Here is a 15,028-nt window from a genome sequence, read left to right as displayed (position 1 = left end):
ATGGTCTTGATATCCTGACCTCGTGATCCACCCACCTTGGCCTCCCAAAGACGTTTCCATTTTGAGAATCATACTCTATGCGCAGCTTGGGTAGATGGGCTCACGTTCGCTCTCAATGACCAAAGAATGGAGACTAGACGGAACCATCGTGCGCACCTGGGCTAACTTCAGTATGTTCTGTTTGAACAGCCTTCTCCCTCAGATCCACTGATCTGATGCAGATCCTCAGATCAGCATCACTGATCATCTCCTTCACCTCAGATCCAAACCGTGGCTTACACGGACCTGTCTAGTCCCACACATGGGTTATGTGGACCTGTCCTATGCATGGCTTAGGTGGACCTGCCTAGTCCCATGCATGGCTTACGTGGACCTGTCCCATGCATGGCTTATGCAGACCTGCCTAGTCCCATGCATGGCTTACTGGGACCTGTCTAGTCCCATGCATGGCTTACGCAGACCTGCCTAGTCCCACACATGGCTTACGTGGACCTGTCCCCTGCATGGCTTATGTGGACCTGCCTAGTCCCATGCATGGCTTACACAGACCTGTCCCAAACATGGCTTACTTGGACTTGTCTAGTCCCACACATGGCTTATGTGGACCTGTCCCATGCATGGCTTATGTGGACCTGCCTAGTCCCATGCATGGCTTACACTGACCTGTCCCACGCATGGCTTACTTGGACCTGTCTAGTCCCATGCAGGGCTTACATGGACCTGTCCCACGCATGGCTTACTTGGACCTGTCTAGTCCCATGCAGGGCTTACATGGACCTGTCCCACGCATGGCTTACTTGGACCTGTCTAGTCCCATGCAGGGCTTACATGGACCTGTCCCATGCGTGGCTTACGTGGACCTGCCTAGTCCCACGCATGGCTTACGTGGACCTGTCCCATGCATGGCTTACGCGGACCTGCCTAGTCCCACACATGGCTTATGTGGACCTGTCCCACACATGGTTTAAGTGGACCTGCCTAGTCCCATGCATGGCTTATGTGGACCTGTCCCACGCATGGCTTACGTGGACCCTGTGCACTCCCACCTCACTCCCCTGTCGTCTGGGATGAGAGGGAACCTGTGGATCCATTGCATCTGGCCTGGAACTCCACTAGTGGCCAGGGCACCTTCTGGGAGGAGCCGATGATGAGGACGACTAGATCTGGCTCTCGTTCTCATGACCCAGGTGTGCATCCTTGCTGGATACCAAACACCACTTCCCCAAAGGATGCTGACTTGATTTTCTTTATCATTTTAATTAATAACATTTGTCTAGAAAAATCCATTTATGGTTCCTCAGGACGTCTTTAAAACGTGTGAGGAAATCTATGTCTTTGCTGCTAACTCAGAACTATCTACTAGTTCTTCTGATGACAGCATCATGGAAGAAGTGAAATGCCAGGGTTCAGATTTAATGGCAAATTTCAGCCTATTTTAAGGGTTGAGGCTGATGGATCTACAGGAAGATTAATTCATCAAACGGTTCAATAAGGTATAAAATGTCGCCTTGCCTATAGTGGCCATACTAGAAGGTATATTGAATAGGAGATAGTCCATAACCAGGCCTAAAACTTTCCCTGTGGGAAGCCAGCTTAATATTTACACAATGAGAACAAGTTTGATAAAGATAATTCATAGGTGAGACCCCTGTCAGGAATGAGGCTGCAGGTTTGCTTGTGATCTTGGCTAGTGTCTCTCTGAAAGGCTTATATAGAAGAGACAGAGCAGGGGAGACCCTATTATTTACCACCCATGCACAAGGCTTCAATTCTGCCCCATTTTCGGCACATGCACACACACACACACGTGCGTATACACATGTGCACACATACATAGAGGGAAATTTGCTCGTGTGTTGCCAGCAAAAGACTGAGAACCCCGTTGTCATGCTCTATCTGGAGCAGGTCGTTAGTGCAGTGGGAAAGGGGGTTTGCTGGGAGCCGGCCCTGCACGGATGCCCTTACCTTTCTTTCCGGGGACTCCATCATCTTCCAGTCGTTGAGCCGCAGCCGCTGCAGCTCGTCGAACTTCATGCTGACGTCCTCAATGGAGAGCTGCAGCATGTCCCAGTAGCCGGCCAGGTCCTGCGACGTCGGCCTCGGCATGGCGCTGGGGTCCTGGGGACACACACAGGGTGTTCAGAGCCAGGAGAGTCTCCTGCGGGCACAGGGCTGGGGAGGCCACTCCTCCCCACACATGGCTTTCAAGAGGCGGACTAGGGAGAAGCCTGGCTAATTCCACCCTGAGGCAGATATTTGGGAAGGCCATGCTTCTATGACAGTTTACTTTAGCACAAGTATTTGCTGTCGGCTTAAAAACACGTAGCACAGCTGTTCATTGTTCCACGTTGAAAATGCTGGGAATGGGGCAGATGGGAGAGTTTCTAAATGCTTCACAGCTCATAAAAGCAGTAGGAGCCTGTGTTTTTGGTCACCTGTGGATGATTCGGAAGGGACAGGGCTCCGTGAGCCTGCCGTGGTATTGGCCTGGTGGTGGCAGTGGGGAACCAGCTTGGAGCCCATCCTATACCTGCTTGTTCTCTGACGGCTCTTAGCTCTCGTTCTTACGGTGATGACACCTTACAAATGTAATGCGCCAAGGAACAGGATGCTCTCACCAACCGGCGCCCACACTTAGGAGGCACAGGTGACACTGCTGGGCTGCAGCCCTGGGCCGAGTGGCCCAGAGACGTGCTTGGTTTCTCTGCCCAGTGCCTGACAGATACATGATTTCCACCAGCTGCCTACATTTATGTATGTTATTTTTGAGACAGGGTCTTTCTCTGTCACCCAGGCTGGAGCACAGGTGTGATCATGGCTCACTGCAGCCTCTACCTCCTGGGCTCAAGGGATCCTGCCCGCTCAGCCTCCCAAGTAGCTGGGACCACAGGCATAGGTCACTACACCCAGCTAATTTCTTTAATTTTGTAGCAATGGGGTCTGGCTGTGTTGCCCAGGGTGGCCTCAAACTCCTGGGCTCAAGCAACCCTCTTGCCTCAGCTTCCCAAAGTGCTGGGATTACAGGGTGAGCCACCGTGCCCGGCTTGCTCCCTACATTGAAATCTGAATGATTTTTCCAGGTGTGGCTCCCTTGATTCAGTGGGGATTTAACAGAGTCAGAGGAGGTTCTGGTGGGTCAACATTCAACTGGATTTGCTTATGGTTTCAGCAGTGCACACTCAGAGGCGTGCTCAGTGAAGAGCATGCTGAACGGACAGCTCTGCGATTCCTCACCCAGAGCCAGGACCTGGGGTCCCCAGCTGCCCTCCGCGCGGCTGAGCCCGTTCTTCTCTGCAGCCACACGAGGGCAGCCTTGGCCACTCAAAGCCCCACCAGGCACTTGAGGAGCTCCCCAGGAGGGCGGCCCTGGCCACAGGCTGGGAGCCCGAACTCAGCCTCTGTGGGTGGGGACAACTAAAGTGCCTGGCAAGGAGGCCACGTTCTGCACCGAAGTCAGTCGAGGGATGCCAGGAGCTGCAGCCTCAGGGCAGGCCAGGCCAGGTGAGAAGCAGCAGGGGAGGCTGCTCAGAGGCTGTAGGGGTGGTTCCTACCTGGCTTCCAGAAGTCTTTGCCAACCTAAGAACATCCCCTCTTTCTGTAGGGCTGGGCACAGCTGTGCCCCTCTTTCTGTAGTGCCGGGCATGGCTGTGCCCCCTCTTTCTGTAGGGCCGGGCATGGCTGTGCCCCCTCTTTCTGTAGGGCCGGTCATGGCTGTGCCCCCTCTTTCTGTAGGGCCGGGCATGGCTGTGCCCCCTCTTTCTGTAGGGCCGGTCATGGCTGTGCCCCTCTTTCTGTAGGGCCGGGCATGGCTGTGCCCCCTCTTTCTGTAGGGCCGGTCATGGCTGTGCCCCTCTTTCTGTAGGGCCGGGCATGGCTGTGCCCCCTCTTTCTGTAGGGCCGGTCATGGCTGTGCCCCTCTTTCTGTAGGGCCGGGCATGGCTGTGCCCCTCTTCCTGTAGGGCCGGGCACGGCTGTGCCTGTTGGTGTGGGGGAAGCGGAGTGGCTTCTCCTGCCTCGCCCACAGCTGGGTGGTCCTGGTCACATCTCCCGGGGGATGAAGGAGGAACATGGCCGGCCACTGTGGCAGAGGCTGCCTGAGAGCAGGCATCGCCTTCCCGTGCCCCCCTCCTCTCCTCGGCAACAACACACCCGTCCTTTGGGCTCACCCAGACCACATGCTGGGGCCGGACGGGCACAGCCTGGCATGGTCAGGATTTGGTTTTGTCTTCTGTTCTCTTTTGGTTGGGGAGGCGGTTGCACCTGAATCCACTGAACATTCAGAGACGATAAGGTGTTTATAATAAAAAAAAAAAGTCAATGGTTGTGCCATGCCATTCCCTTTCCCCCAGCAAACTCATGCAGGGCCTCTTTCCTTGTGAAATTGCCGTCTTTTAAATTCACACAGCTCTGTGGCTCTGGCATCCGGCGTCCATTGGATAGGAACTTCGGTGCCCCGTGTGGCCTGGGGCAGCTCTCTGTGCGCCGGCACCTGCTCAGGCACACACCCCCTGGGGTTGGATGGAGTTAAAATTCAGAGGCAGGCTCAGTGGGTGTGAATGAGACTAAGTTTCTGGGGACACCAAACTGCTGGTCCCACAAGCACAGCAATCAGGCCGCACGCTTTGAGGTTAAGTTATTTCTGGTATTATGTGCCTTCTGCTTGTGTCACAAGCCACCTGCACATCCCGACCCTGAGAGGCTCTGTCCCCCGCGGTCCGTCCCGAAAGGCTCCGCTCCCTGTGGTCAGTCCTCAATCTCAGGCTGGGGTTCTGACATTTTCTAGGGTCGCTCTTTGACTTAAAGCTTAGTTACCTACAAACAACTTCCAGCAGACAGCGGTGCTACTTTGCGCTGCGGACCATTTGGCTTCGATGAGCAAAGCATCTCTTAACAAGTCAACACTCCTCTCCTGCCAGGCCTGTCTCAGGCACCACCCCTCCCTGTACCACTCTTCCACCCCAAACGTGTCCAAGTGTTTTTCTACTAATCCTGAATAGAAGCTGAAAGAAAAGGATGTAGCCAAGCCAGCTATTTTAAAACTCAAAAGGCATAACAAATATTAGGATGAACAATTTTAAGCCAAATATTAGCTATTTCTGGCAGAGCAGAAAGGAACATTTAGCAGGTCTGAATATGCACCTTGGGCTGTGTGTGGGAAGCTTTGGAGGAGCATTCCTAAAGACAGTGCCTGCCTAGGCTCACCCGAGTCTGCATAATGTTACACAGAGTTCGTCAGTGGCCCGAATCAATTCCTTTAAAGGTAATAATCAAATAGATACTATGGAGGAGGCAAGAACGTTCACAGGTGACATGGCAGCTCAGTGTTTACACAGTTATGAGCTTCTTTCGAGGCACTCAAGACCTTTCTATTTCCCCCTTTTAAATGATGATTATAACTTTGTCAGAGTGATGTGTTGGTAACTCTTTAAAATCGCCGTGAACTTCAGTGGGGTTGATTGGAAAGTATTAGAGAAGGCATACTTTTTAATGATCCTAATGAAAAGACATGAGATGGCAACTCTGGCTTGCTTGTGCATCCTTTGATGTGTAAGAATATTCTTATGTCTCCTTGCACGTGAAAAAGCCAAGGAAAACATCATCAAAACACCTGGCACCGTTGCTACGTGAGGCCTAGAGGAGACCTATTTGCATTTGACTGAAAATGTTTGGTCTGAAAAGAAATCGATGTATGTATTATAAAACAACTTATTAAGTAGCATAAATATTATTTACTATTTCTCAAAATAGTGAATACTTTAGTCAGCTAAGGAAAAGTATACATGTATGTGTGTAGGCAAATATATAGTATATATAAAATATATTAACATGTATATGTAAACTTAGATATACAGTATGTATAGAATGTATATGTATGTATGTGTGTAGGCAAATGTATATATAAAATATATTACCATGTAAACTTACATATGTTTTATATATACTATATATTTGCCTACACACATACTATGTATTTTATATATACTATATATTTGTATATATAAAATATATAGTTAATATATTATATATTTGTTATATGTTAATGTTTAGCATGTATATATAAGGATACATAAGTAAAATTTCATATACATGTTAATATATATGTTTATATATAAATACACCTATATATGTTTATATATAGGTGTATATATAAACATATAGATGCATATGATTATAATCTTGTATACATCTAATATATATGAGATGTATATATGAGCTTTTCTGCTCTGCCAGAAATAGCAAATATATATTTATATATTAATATGTGTATATATATTTATATATAAGCATATATAAGTATATATTAACATGTATATATGTAAGTATATGTAAATATATATGTGGTTTTTCTTTTTGTTTGCTTGTCAGGAATAACCAAGTTTAACGTCAACTGTATTAATCATCTAGTTCATGGTATATTCGTTTCACTACCGACTATAAAATACAAAGGCTAAATTATTTGCAAAATCTCTTCTTAATCTCTTTATTGTAGTTGTTTATGTATTTTTATTTCCAGGCACCTTAGATCATTTTCTCATTTGTGACATTAGCCGTAATAGAAATTTCCGTGGTTTCTCCTCTTCTAAGATGCTCTGGTGGGGCATCCAGTTGCAAAGACACAGTGTCACCCCGTGCTGCTGCAGCCCCCCTCTTCCTGTCCCCCACTCCCCCTTGCAGCCTCCCTGCCTTGCTACTGCTTAAACCAGGGCCATATCCACCTCCCTGCCTCGGTACTGCGTTTAAACCAGGGCCGTATCCGCCTCCCTGCCTCGGTACTGCGTTTAAACCAGGGCCGTATCCGCCTCCCTGCCTCGGTACCGTGTTTAAACCAGGGCCGTATCCGCCTCCCTGCCTCGGTACCACGTTTAAACCAGGGCCGTATCCGCCTCCCTGCCTCGGTACTGCGTTTAAACCAGGGCCGTATCCGCCTCCCTGCCTCGGTACCACGTTTAAACCAGGGCCGTATCCGCCTCCCTGCCTCCGTAACGTGTTTAAACCAGGGCCGTATCCGCCTCCCTGCCTCGGTACCGTGTTTAAACCAGGGCCGTATCCGCCTCCCTGCCTCGGTATCGCGTTTAAACCAGGGCCGTATCTGCCTCCCTGCCTCGGTACCGTGTTTAAACCAGGGCCGTATCCGCCTCCCTGCCTCAGTACCACGTTTAAACCGGGGCCGTATCCGCCTCCCTGCCTCGGTAACGTGTTTAAACCAGGGCCGTATCCGCCTCCCTGCCTCGGTAACGTGTTTAAACCAGGGCCGTATCCGCCTCCCTGCCTCGGTACCGTGTTTAAACCAGGGCCGTATGGTCTCTGTCCCCAGGGCGGGAAGCCTCTTCTGTAGTAAGTGCACATGATATTCCGCATACTGATGGGAACTCTTTGACAAGGAAGAAAACAATGAGAATCTGTGGAATGGTGCCCATTAGCTTGGTTACAGGGAATAGGGGTTCACTGAGGATTCACTTACCATATTCTGTTGGCAAAGCCAATAAAACTGCTGGAATTTCTGGGACATGAGAAGCTGGGCACTCCCAACAGCACTCCTGATTTTACCGAGAACTGTTTAAAACAAAAACAAAAACAAAAAAACAACAGCTTCAAAACTGGGTCGATTACACAAAAGCAGAAACATCACACCAAGGGAGCGAGTCCCACTGGAGATGAAAACTGACGACTTCGTCGTGCCGAGCGTGTTCGCTGGTGAGTCGTGCCTCAGTGTGCTCGTCCCCAACTCATGAAGGAAATCCAGAGATGACCAGATGTCACTGTGAGGACATTCTCCTTGGGTACTGGGAGAAACTTAGTTTAGAAAGGCGGCCTATACCTCAGGGAGTTTTCCTTATTTTGGCATCGAGATTATTTCAGTGCTGCTGTTTGGATGAGCTGGAAGACACAAGAACACGTGTGAGTGAAAGCAACATCAAGTTCTTCCTATTTTTATGGACTCTGACGTGTTAGTGAACTCTTTTAGATGTGAATTCCTTCATTTTTAGAAAAAACACATCCATATGGGTTCTCTCATTGGATTCAATTAAATAATTTCTAATGAACTGTGGGCAGTTATCTCCTGGCAGTGCTGTGAGGTGTGTGTTACGTAGGAAGAGGCTGCGTGGACAGAGGCCTCACAGGAAGGTCGTAGCAGCTAAGAAGATGTGGCTTCCCTCCTGGAGATGGTAAAAGGGTCACAAGTTACTGAATATGCTCACAGCTACTAAACTCACCAATCCATGTACCCAGTATATGTGTAATGCTAACGCTACATTTCTGAGTGTGCTATGAGTCAGCAGGCCACAGTTTAGTAGGAAGAATTAATCTACAAATGGTTCCTAATTGCAATGACTTTATTTGGTTAATCAAATACTAATTTTTTTTTTTTTTTGGGATAGGGTCTCCCTTTATTGCCCAGGCTGGAGTGCAGTGGCGCAATCCTGGCTCACTGCAACCTCCACCTCCCAGGTTCAAGCAATTTTCTGGCCTCAGCCTCCGGAGTAGCTGGGATTCCAGGTGCATGCCACCCTGCCTGGCTAATTTTGTATTTTTAGTATAGATGGGGTTTTTCCATGTTGGTCAGGCTGGTCTCGAACTCCCGACCTCAGGTGATCCACCTATCTCAGCCTCCCAAAAAGCTGGGATTACAGGCGTGAGCCACCGTGCCTGGCTGTAAAGTTTTTTAAAAGAATATACTGTATGTGTGTGTGTTTATTTTGTTTTTTTTTTATTTATTTTTTTGAGATGGAGTCTCGCTCTGTCACCTAGGCTGGACTGCAGTGGCGTCATCTTGGCTCACTGCAGCCTCCACCTCCTGAATTCAAGTGATTCTCCTGCCTCAGCCTCCCGAGTAGCTGGGATTACAGGCGCTTGCCACCAAGCCTGGCTAATTTTTGTATTTTTAGTAGAGACAGCGTTTCACCATGTTGGTCAGGCTGGGCTCGAACTCCTGACCTCCGGTGATCAGCCCGCCCTGGCCTCCCAAGGCCAAGGATTACAGGCGTGATGCTGGGATTACAGGCGTGAGCCCCCGCACCCGGCCCCACCCCCTCTCTTGAGTCTGCTGTCAGCATGGTCACCACTTTGTAAATAGCTGCTTTGGTAGATCCTAGCTCACCACGATCCTCAAAACCACACAGGAATCGACTGGAACCCATTTCTTACCAGTGCACCCTGGGCCCACTGATCTCTGCTGGGTATTATTTGCAGGAGCAACAATTCAACGTTCTTCCATAGAGTGTGCCCAGTACACGTATGTGGCTTTTCTGTGCCTGGGTCAGCGCGTGGGGCCAGGGCTGCCCACCAGTCAGGGGGCAGATGATCTATGCATCTCATCACCTCTCAGTTCACACCACGTCTCCCCATCACTGGCTTTCAGCGTGGGCCCTTCAAGGTGGGGCCGTCTTTCCTGAGCTGGCTCACGGGGCGTCATCTGCTTCTTCTGGCCAAGCTGATGATTCCACCTGCTCTTTTTGCTCTCCCTAGAGAGTCTCTGCAGAGCACAAATCACTAACCTACACGACACACCCTAAAACTGAAAGTGCTGTGGTTTAACTAGCCCAGCCCTTGCTCCTGCTTTCGTTGGAAGGAAGCCATGGGAAGCTGACTCTCCAAGGCTGGTGTAAAATGGTGTAGGAAAAGGGGGCATTTATCCTGGAGATTTGCCCCCTTGAACGCAGAGGCGAGAGATCCGTCCCCACTTACATCTGTGGCTTTACGTACTTCACGAGGGAATACCGATGTGCTGGAGGTTTCGCCTAGACACATGCAGGTGCTTGGAGCTCAAGGGACCTTGCAGACCCACCTGTGCCTCACCTGGGGATCTTGTGCCGGGCATGGCCTGACTCACGGGGTCCGGGTGGGGCCAGAGAGTCCGTTTCTTTGTACGTTTAGGAGATGCCCCTGCTGGCTCCCAGGGCACACCTGACTGTGGAAGCCTAGACAGCCTTTCCAGAAGTCGTAACCGAGGTCCAGGGAAGTGAACCCAATCCTCTTCCACAACAGCTCTTCCCCCAAACATTCCTTAGTCAGTCCTAGAGACAGTTACTGGTGAGATTCATTGCACACGATCCAGAAACTGGCATCCTGCTGCCCAAGCCAGGGTGCTGCAGTGTCTCCTCCTTAGCCCAACTTTAGGGAAAAAGAACCGCATTTCATGGGCACAAAGGGTCTTAATGTTCATGTAATAAAATGCTATGAGCCAGTTGAAAATGACGTTGCAGAGATAACCTTGATTTGAAAGGGCTTATGGCACGCTGTGACCCAGAAGTCAACCACACAGCAGTGTGTGCGGTGCCTCCCTCATTTTTTAGAACATGAAGGTCTGGCATTCTGTACCATGTGTTCTTCAAAGTGATTTTCTCCTGGGTAGGAGAAAGGACTTAACAACGTATTTTTCTGTCTTGTCTTATTTTTCTAAAATGAAGATTGTTTTGCTCCCCAAAGTTTTATTATGAAACCTTTCACACATGCAGAAAATGGGAAAGAAGAGTATAACCCACAGCTCCCTCCCTGTTCCGTGGAGACGGCAGTAAGTGTTGTCCTGTGTTCTCTCTTCCTGAGGCCTTTACCTGCGACCACCTTGTAGGCCCAGGGCCACTGTCACCCCCACGACGGTGACAATAGTTCCTGAATATCACCTAATTCTCCATTGCTTCTAGGGCATGAAAAAGATGAAAAAAGCATAACTTTTAAGAAAAGCAAGTAACTCGGATAACACTTTGGCATTGTTTCTGTCTTGAAAAGAAGGATGGAAGGTTGTCTGTCGGGCATCTTAACACCGGGGCCTTGTGCCGTTCACAGATCCACTTCAAGACAGGCTGCTCTTCCTTGGATCTGATTGGCCAGCCAGCCTGGGAACAGAGAAGGGAGGGGAGGACTGGAGAAGGAAGCCAGGAGCCCCTGGCCACATGGCATGGGATGGAGCTGGCAGGGCTCTGAGTTGGGGTGAGTCTGGGGGTGAGGGGAGTGGAGGGGCCGCTGCGGTCGGTCGAGAAGCAGCTGGAGGCGGTGGAGCTTGAGTGGTTTCTTGAAAGGGGTGACAGTGAAAACTCCTCATCCTTCCTGTGCATTCCACTGCCCCCAAAATGAACGTGTTCTGCAGCCCTGGACTCGCTGATGACGAGGGGAGGAATCATCTTTGCTTTTGAAATGTTGAATTTCTATTTCTTTTGTATTCTAAAACCTGGGTAATTAATGAAGATATTTAAAGGGACTATTTTAAGTAAGTCGTTGCTGCAGAAATATATAGAAGTGGATGAATAAATGAATTTATTTTGCCAACTCTATGCTTCCTCAAACTGTAATTTAAAAGTCAATCAGTTTCTTAAAATTTGAAGTTTAATTCCCAATTTTCACATTCCCCTTAAAATGGAATTCAACTGAACTGTTAATACAAAGTACTTCAATTTATACTCTTTAACACAACATGAATACATGGGCAAAATCTTGGTATCGATTTAATGTAGTGGAGAGTTATTATAAAGGGAATAAATTGAATATTGCTAGAGAGAGATAATGAATGTCGAAAAGTGTAGCTAATGACATGCCTGCTAATGGTAGGAGAATTTTGCTGTTCAGTGAGTGAGAATGATCCTATCTGATGCCTATAATGTAAATAGCTTCCTATAATTGCAAAGAAGTTGAAGTGAAAATTCAATTTATTCTCTTCCACTGTATGTCTCTAATTTTGCCATAGTTTAGACACTTGTAGGAGCTATACTAAGGACTAATTCTCATCAGAATGCAAATTCACAAAGAACCTGCTAGAACCCTTGCCTTCCATGTACAAAGAAATTTGATTAACACACTTGGCCCTTTTATTTTTTCTATAATTCCAATTCTATCTAAATTTGGTATGACGTAACATAATTCACACTATTCTGGTGTTCTAATATTTGAGATGGATTTTTATAAAATTTGCAGAGAGTCGGAAATGATCATTTGAGTATTTGTAACCTCTGTGATCCCCTGAGATTCCCTTGTAACTAATTTTGTAGTGGGGTCTGCCTAAGCTACGGCTCCCAGAAATCTCCTTTCAAGATCTCGAGCCTCATCATTTTCATGTTTTTGAGCACGTTTCTGTGTGTTTTTAATGGATTTATCACAGTTGTACATATTCTTGGGGGCACATATGATATTTGAACACATCTACAGTGTGCTAAGATCAAATCAGGATGACTGGGATGTGCATCACCTCAAACATTTATCTGTGTGTGTTGGGAACATTACAGTTCTTCTAGCTAGTTTGAAATACATGATACATTATTAACCATGTTTTCTTACTGTACTATTGTATACTAGAACCTATTTCTTCCACCTAACTGTATGTTTGTACCCATTAGTATGAATCAACTTCTCTTCCTCCTCTCTCCTGTTGCGGTAACCACCAATCTACTCTCCACCTTCATGAGCTCTGCTTTTTTTTTGGATGGGGTCTCCCTCTTGTTGCCCAGGCTGGAGTGCAGTGGCGTGATCTTGGTTCACTGCAACCTCTGCCTCCCAGGTTCAAGCGATTCTCCTGTCTCAGCCTCCTGAGTAGCTGGGATTGGGATTACAGGCGTGCGCCACCATGCCTGGCTAACTTTTGTATTTTTAGTTGAGACAGGGTTTCACCATGTTGGCCAGGCTGGTCTCAAACTCCTGACCTCAGGTGATCTGCCTGCCTTATCCTCCCAAAGTGCTGGGATTACAGGCATGAGCCACTGCGCCCGGCCGAGCTCTACATCTGAGTGAGATTACGCAGTGTTTATCTTTGTGTGCCTGGCTTATCTCACTTAACATAATAACCTCCAATTCCATCCATGTTGCTCCAAATGACAAGACTTAATTCCTTTTTTATGGCTGAATAATATTCCACTGTGAATATTATTCACACGCATTACTTTCTTACCACATTTTCTTTATCCATTTTTCTACTGATGGGAACCTAGGTCTCTTCCATATCTTGGCTAACATGAATAATGCTGCAATAAACATGTGGGTGCAGAAATCCCTTTGACATATGAATTTCCTTTTGTTTGGGTCTATGCCCAGCAGGACGATGGCTGGATCACATGGTGGTTCTATTTCTAGTTTTTGAGAAATCTCCATACTGCTTTCCACAGTGGCTACTTCATATTCCAACCAGCAGTGTGCAAGCTTTCCCCTTACTCCACATCTATGACAGCATTTGCTGGTTTTTTGTCTTTGTGATAATAGCCATTCTAGCTGGGATGAGGTGACATCTCATCGTGGTTTTGATTTGCATTTTCCTGATGGTTAGTGGTGGTGAATCTTTTGTCACATACCTGTTGGCCCGTTGTATGTCTTCTTTTGAGAAATGCCTATTCAGGTCTTTTGCCCATTTTTGAATTTTTTTTTCTGTTATTTGAGCTCCTTGTATATTCTGGTTCTTAGTCCCTTGTCAGATGGGCAGTTTGCAGACATTTTCTCCCATTCTGTGAGTTGTCTTTTCACTCTGCTGTTTCCTTTTCCTGTGCTGACAAGCATCCATGTCTTTTTATCGTCTGATTTCCCCATGACCATTTAGTTGGGTTGTATGGCAACATCTTCATAGGTGCTTAGCAGAGGCCTGGTCAGTGGGTTGATTCTCTTAGTCTGATCCACATAATGGACACAGTCTATGACCTGCATCTCCCAGAAGGTCTGGAAGCAGTGGACGTTCCGTTAAGCTGTGTGATACATTGACCCCTAAGGCTGGTAGCTGCCAATATGTGAACAGGCATCTGCTGTGCTCAGAACATCATCAGTATTTCTGATTCCTCAATCTTCTCTGTTGGTCTGATACCACCTGGGCCAACCATGGACACAGGCACAGTTTCTCTGTGGCCACGTCATCCTCGTGCCCTGCACGGAGCATGTGTTCTGCTCATTCTCAGAGTCTCTCTGGGCTCTTTGTCAGCTGCTGACGCCTGTGCGAGTGCCACCTGCCGGGGTGCTTCTCCCCATCCAGACCATTTTGTCTCAGCATGGAAGATGGCCCAGGAGATACAACGTCACACATCTGACCCCGGCTCTTGTGTTAATATGACTTGTGGTCATTCTGGCTGTAAAAGGAGACCTTAGTGAGCAAATCCCTATGTTCCTCCCAGCATTAGTGTTTGCCTTGAATGTGCATCTGACCCGGTGAACGTGTAGGTTATTCATTACTTCGGGAGGAGTCGTTTGGGGCAAGGAAGTTTCCGATACCGTTTGAAAGATCCTGTGTGTACATGTGCTCCCTTGGTGAGTTCTTGATGAGAGTTGCATCTCAATGGAATTATTCAATAAAGTCTTAGCTTGGGAAGGATTTCTTTTGTTTTAGAAAATATGCAAATTTTTGATTTTTCCTTTATGTATTTACCCATTTGGTTTGACATAATACAAAAATCTTAAAACATTAGTAATGATTTAATGTCTTGAAAGTACTTTTATTAACAATAGGCAGCCTGCATTAATGTGACTTTATGCAGACCAGCATTTCTTTGGGTTCACGATAGTTTTTATTAACCATAGAAGAATGACTGAATCTAGATTCATTCAATCAGTTCGGGGAACTGTGTTATGAAATTATATTTTGGGCAAAAATTACTTCATATAATGGAAATTTCAATATTCAGAGATCAGAGTTTTAGTCTCATAAGCCATTTAATTTAATCTTTATTTTAAAAAGTACCATAACCAATAACCCTGTATCTGCTCCTAAAATTAGGACTGGAAATTAAGGTTATCATCTTACCTTTTAAACATTTAGGGAAGTATCTGAACTTGATGAATATTGTGCTAGTTTTATGGACAAAACACACAGATGAGGGGCATAACAAGTGTTTTGACATCTGTCCACAAAAAGATGAAGGTATCTGGGCAATTTAAGAAATTAAGAAAATCACAAAAAGTATCAAGTTCATCCATTCTCTGTTCCTTGTGTTCAAAGTTTATAGTAATGCAGTTACATTTTCTGATTAAAAATTAGCCGGGTGTAGGGGCATTCAGCTGTAATCCCAGTTACTCAGGAGGCTGAAGCAGGAGAATTGCTTGAACTTGGGAGGCAGAGGTTGCAGTGAGC

At 47.1% G+C, this 15,028-nt stretch overlaps 1 protein-coding gene across 9 annotated transcripts in view; it reads right to left on the bottom strand.

Annotated features, from left to right (window-relative positions):
* DLGAP2 (DLG associated protein 2) overlaps window positions 1-15,028 on the bottom strand; it is a 1,001,683-nt gene that overhangs the window by 8,913 nt on the left and 977,742 nt on the right. For all 9 annotated transcript variants that reach the window (XM_034965578.3, XM_034965581.3, XM_034965577.3 and 6 more), the window contains 2 exons: window positions 7,463-7,554; window positions 1,966-2,118 (listed from right to left, as the gene is read on the bottom strand). In XM_034965578.3, the coding sequence (XP_034821469.1) occupies window positions 1,966-2,118; window positions 7,463-7,554 (245 nt within the window). The remainder of the gene's footprint in view (window positions 1-1,965; window positions 2,119-7,462; window positions 7,555-15,028) is intronic.

Source organism: Pan paniscus, chromosome 7 (assembly GCF_029289425.2).
Source record: "Pan paniscus chromosome 7, NHGRI_mPanPan1-v2.0_pri, whole genome shotgun sequence".
Taxonomy (NCBI): Eukaryota; Metazoa; Chordata; class Mammalia; order Primates; family Hominidae; genus Pan; species Pan paniscus.
The sequence above is the reverse complement of the archived record's forward strand: the minus strand, read 5'-3'. Positions and strand labels throughout refer to the sequence as shown.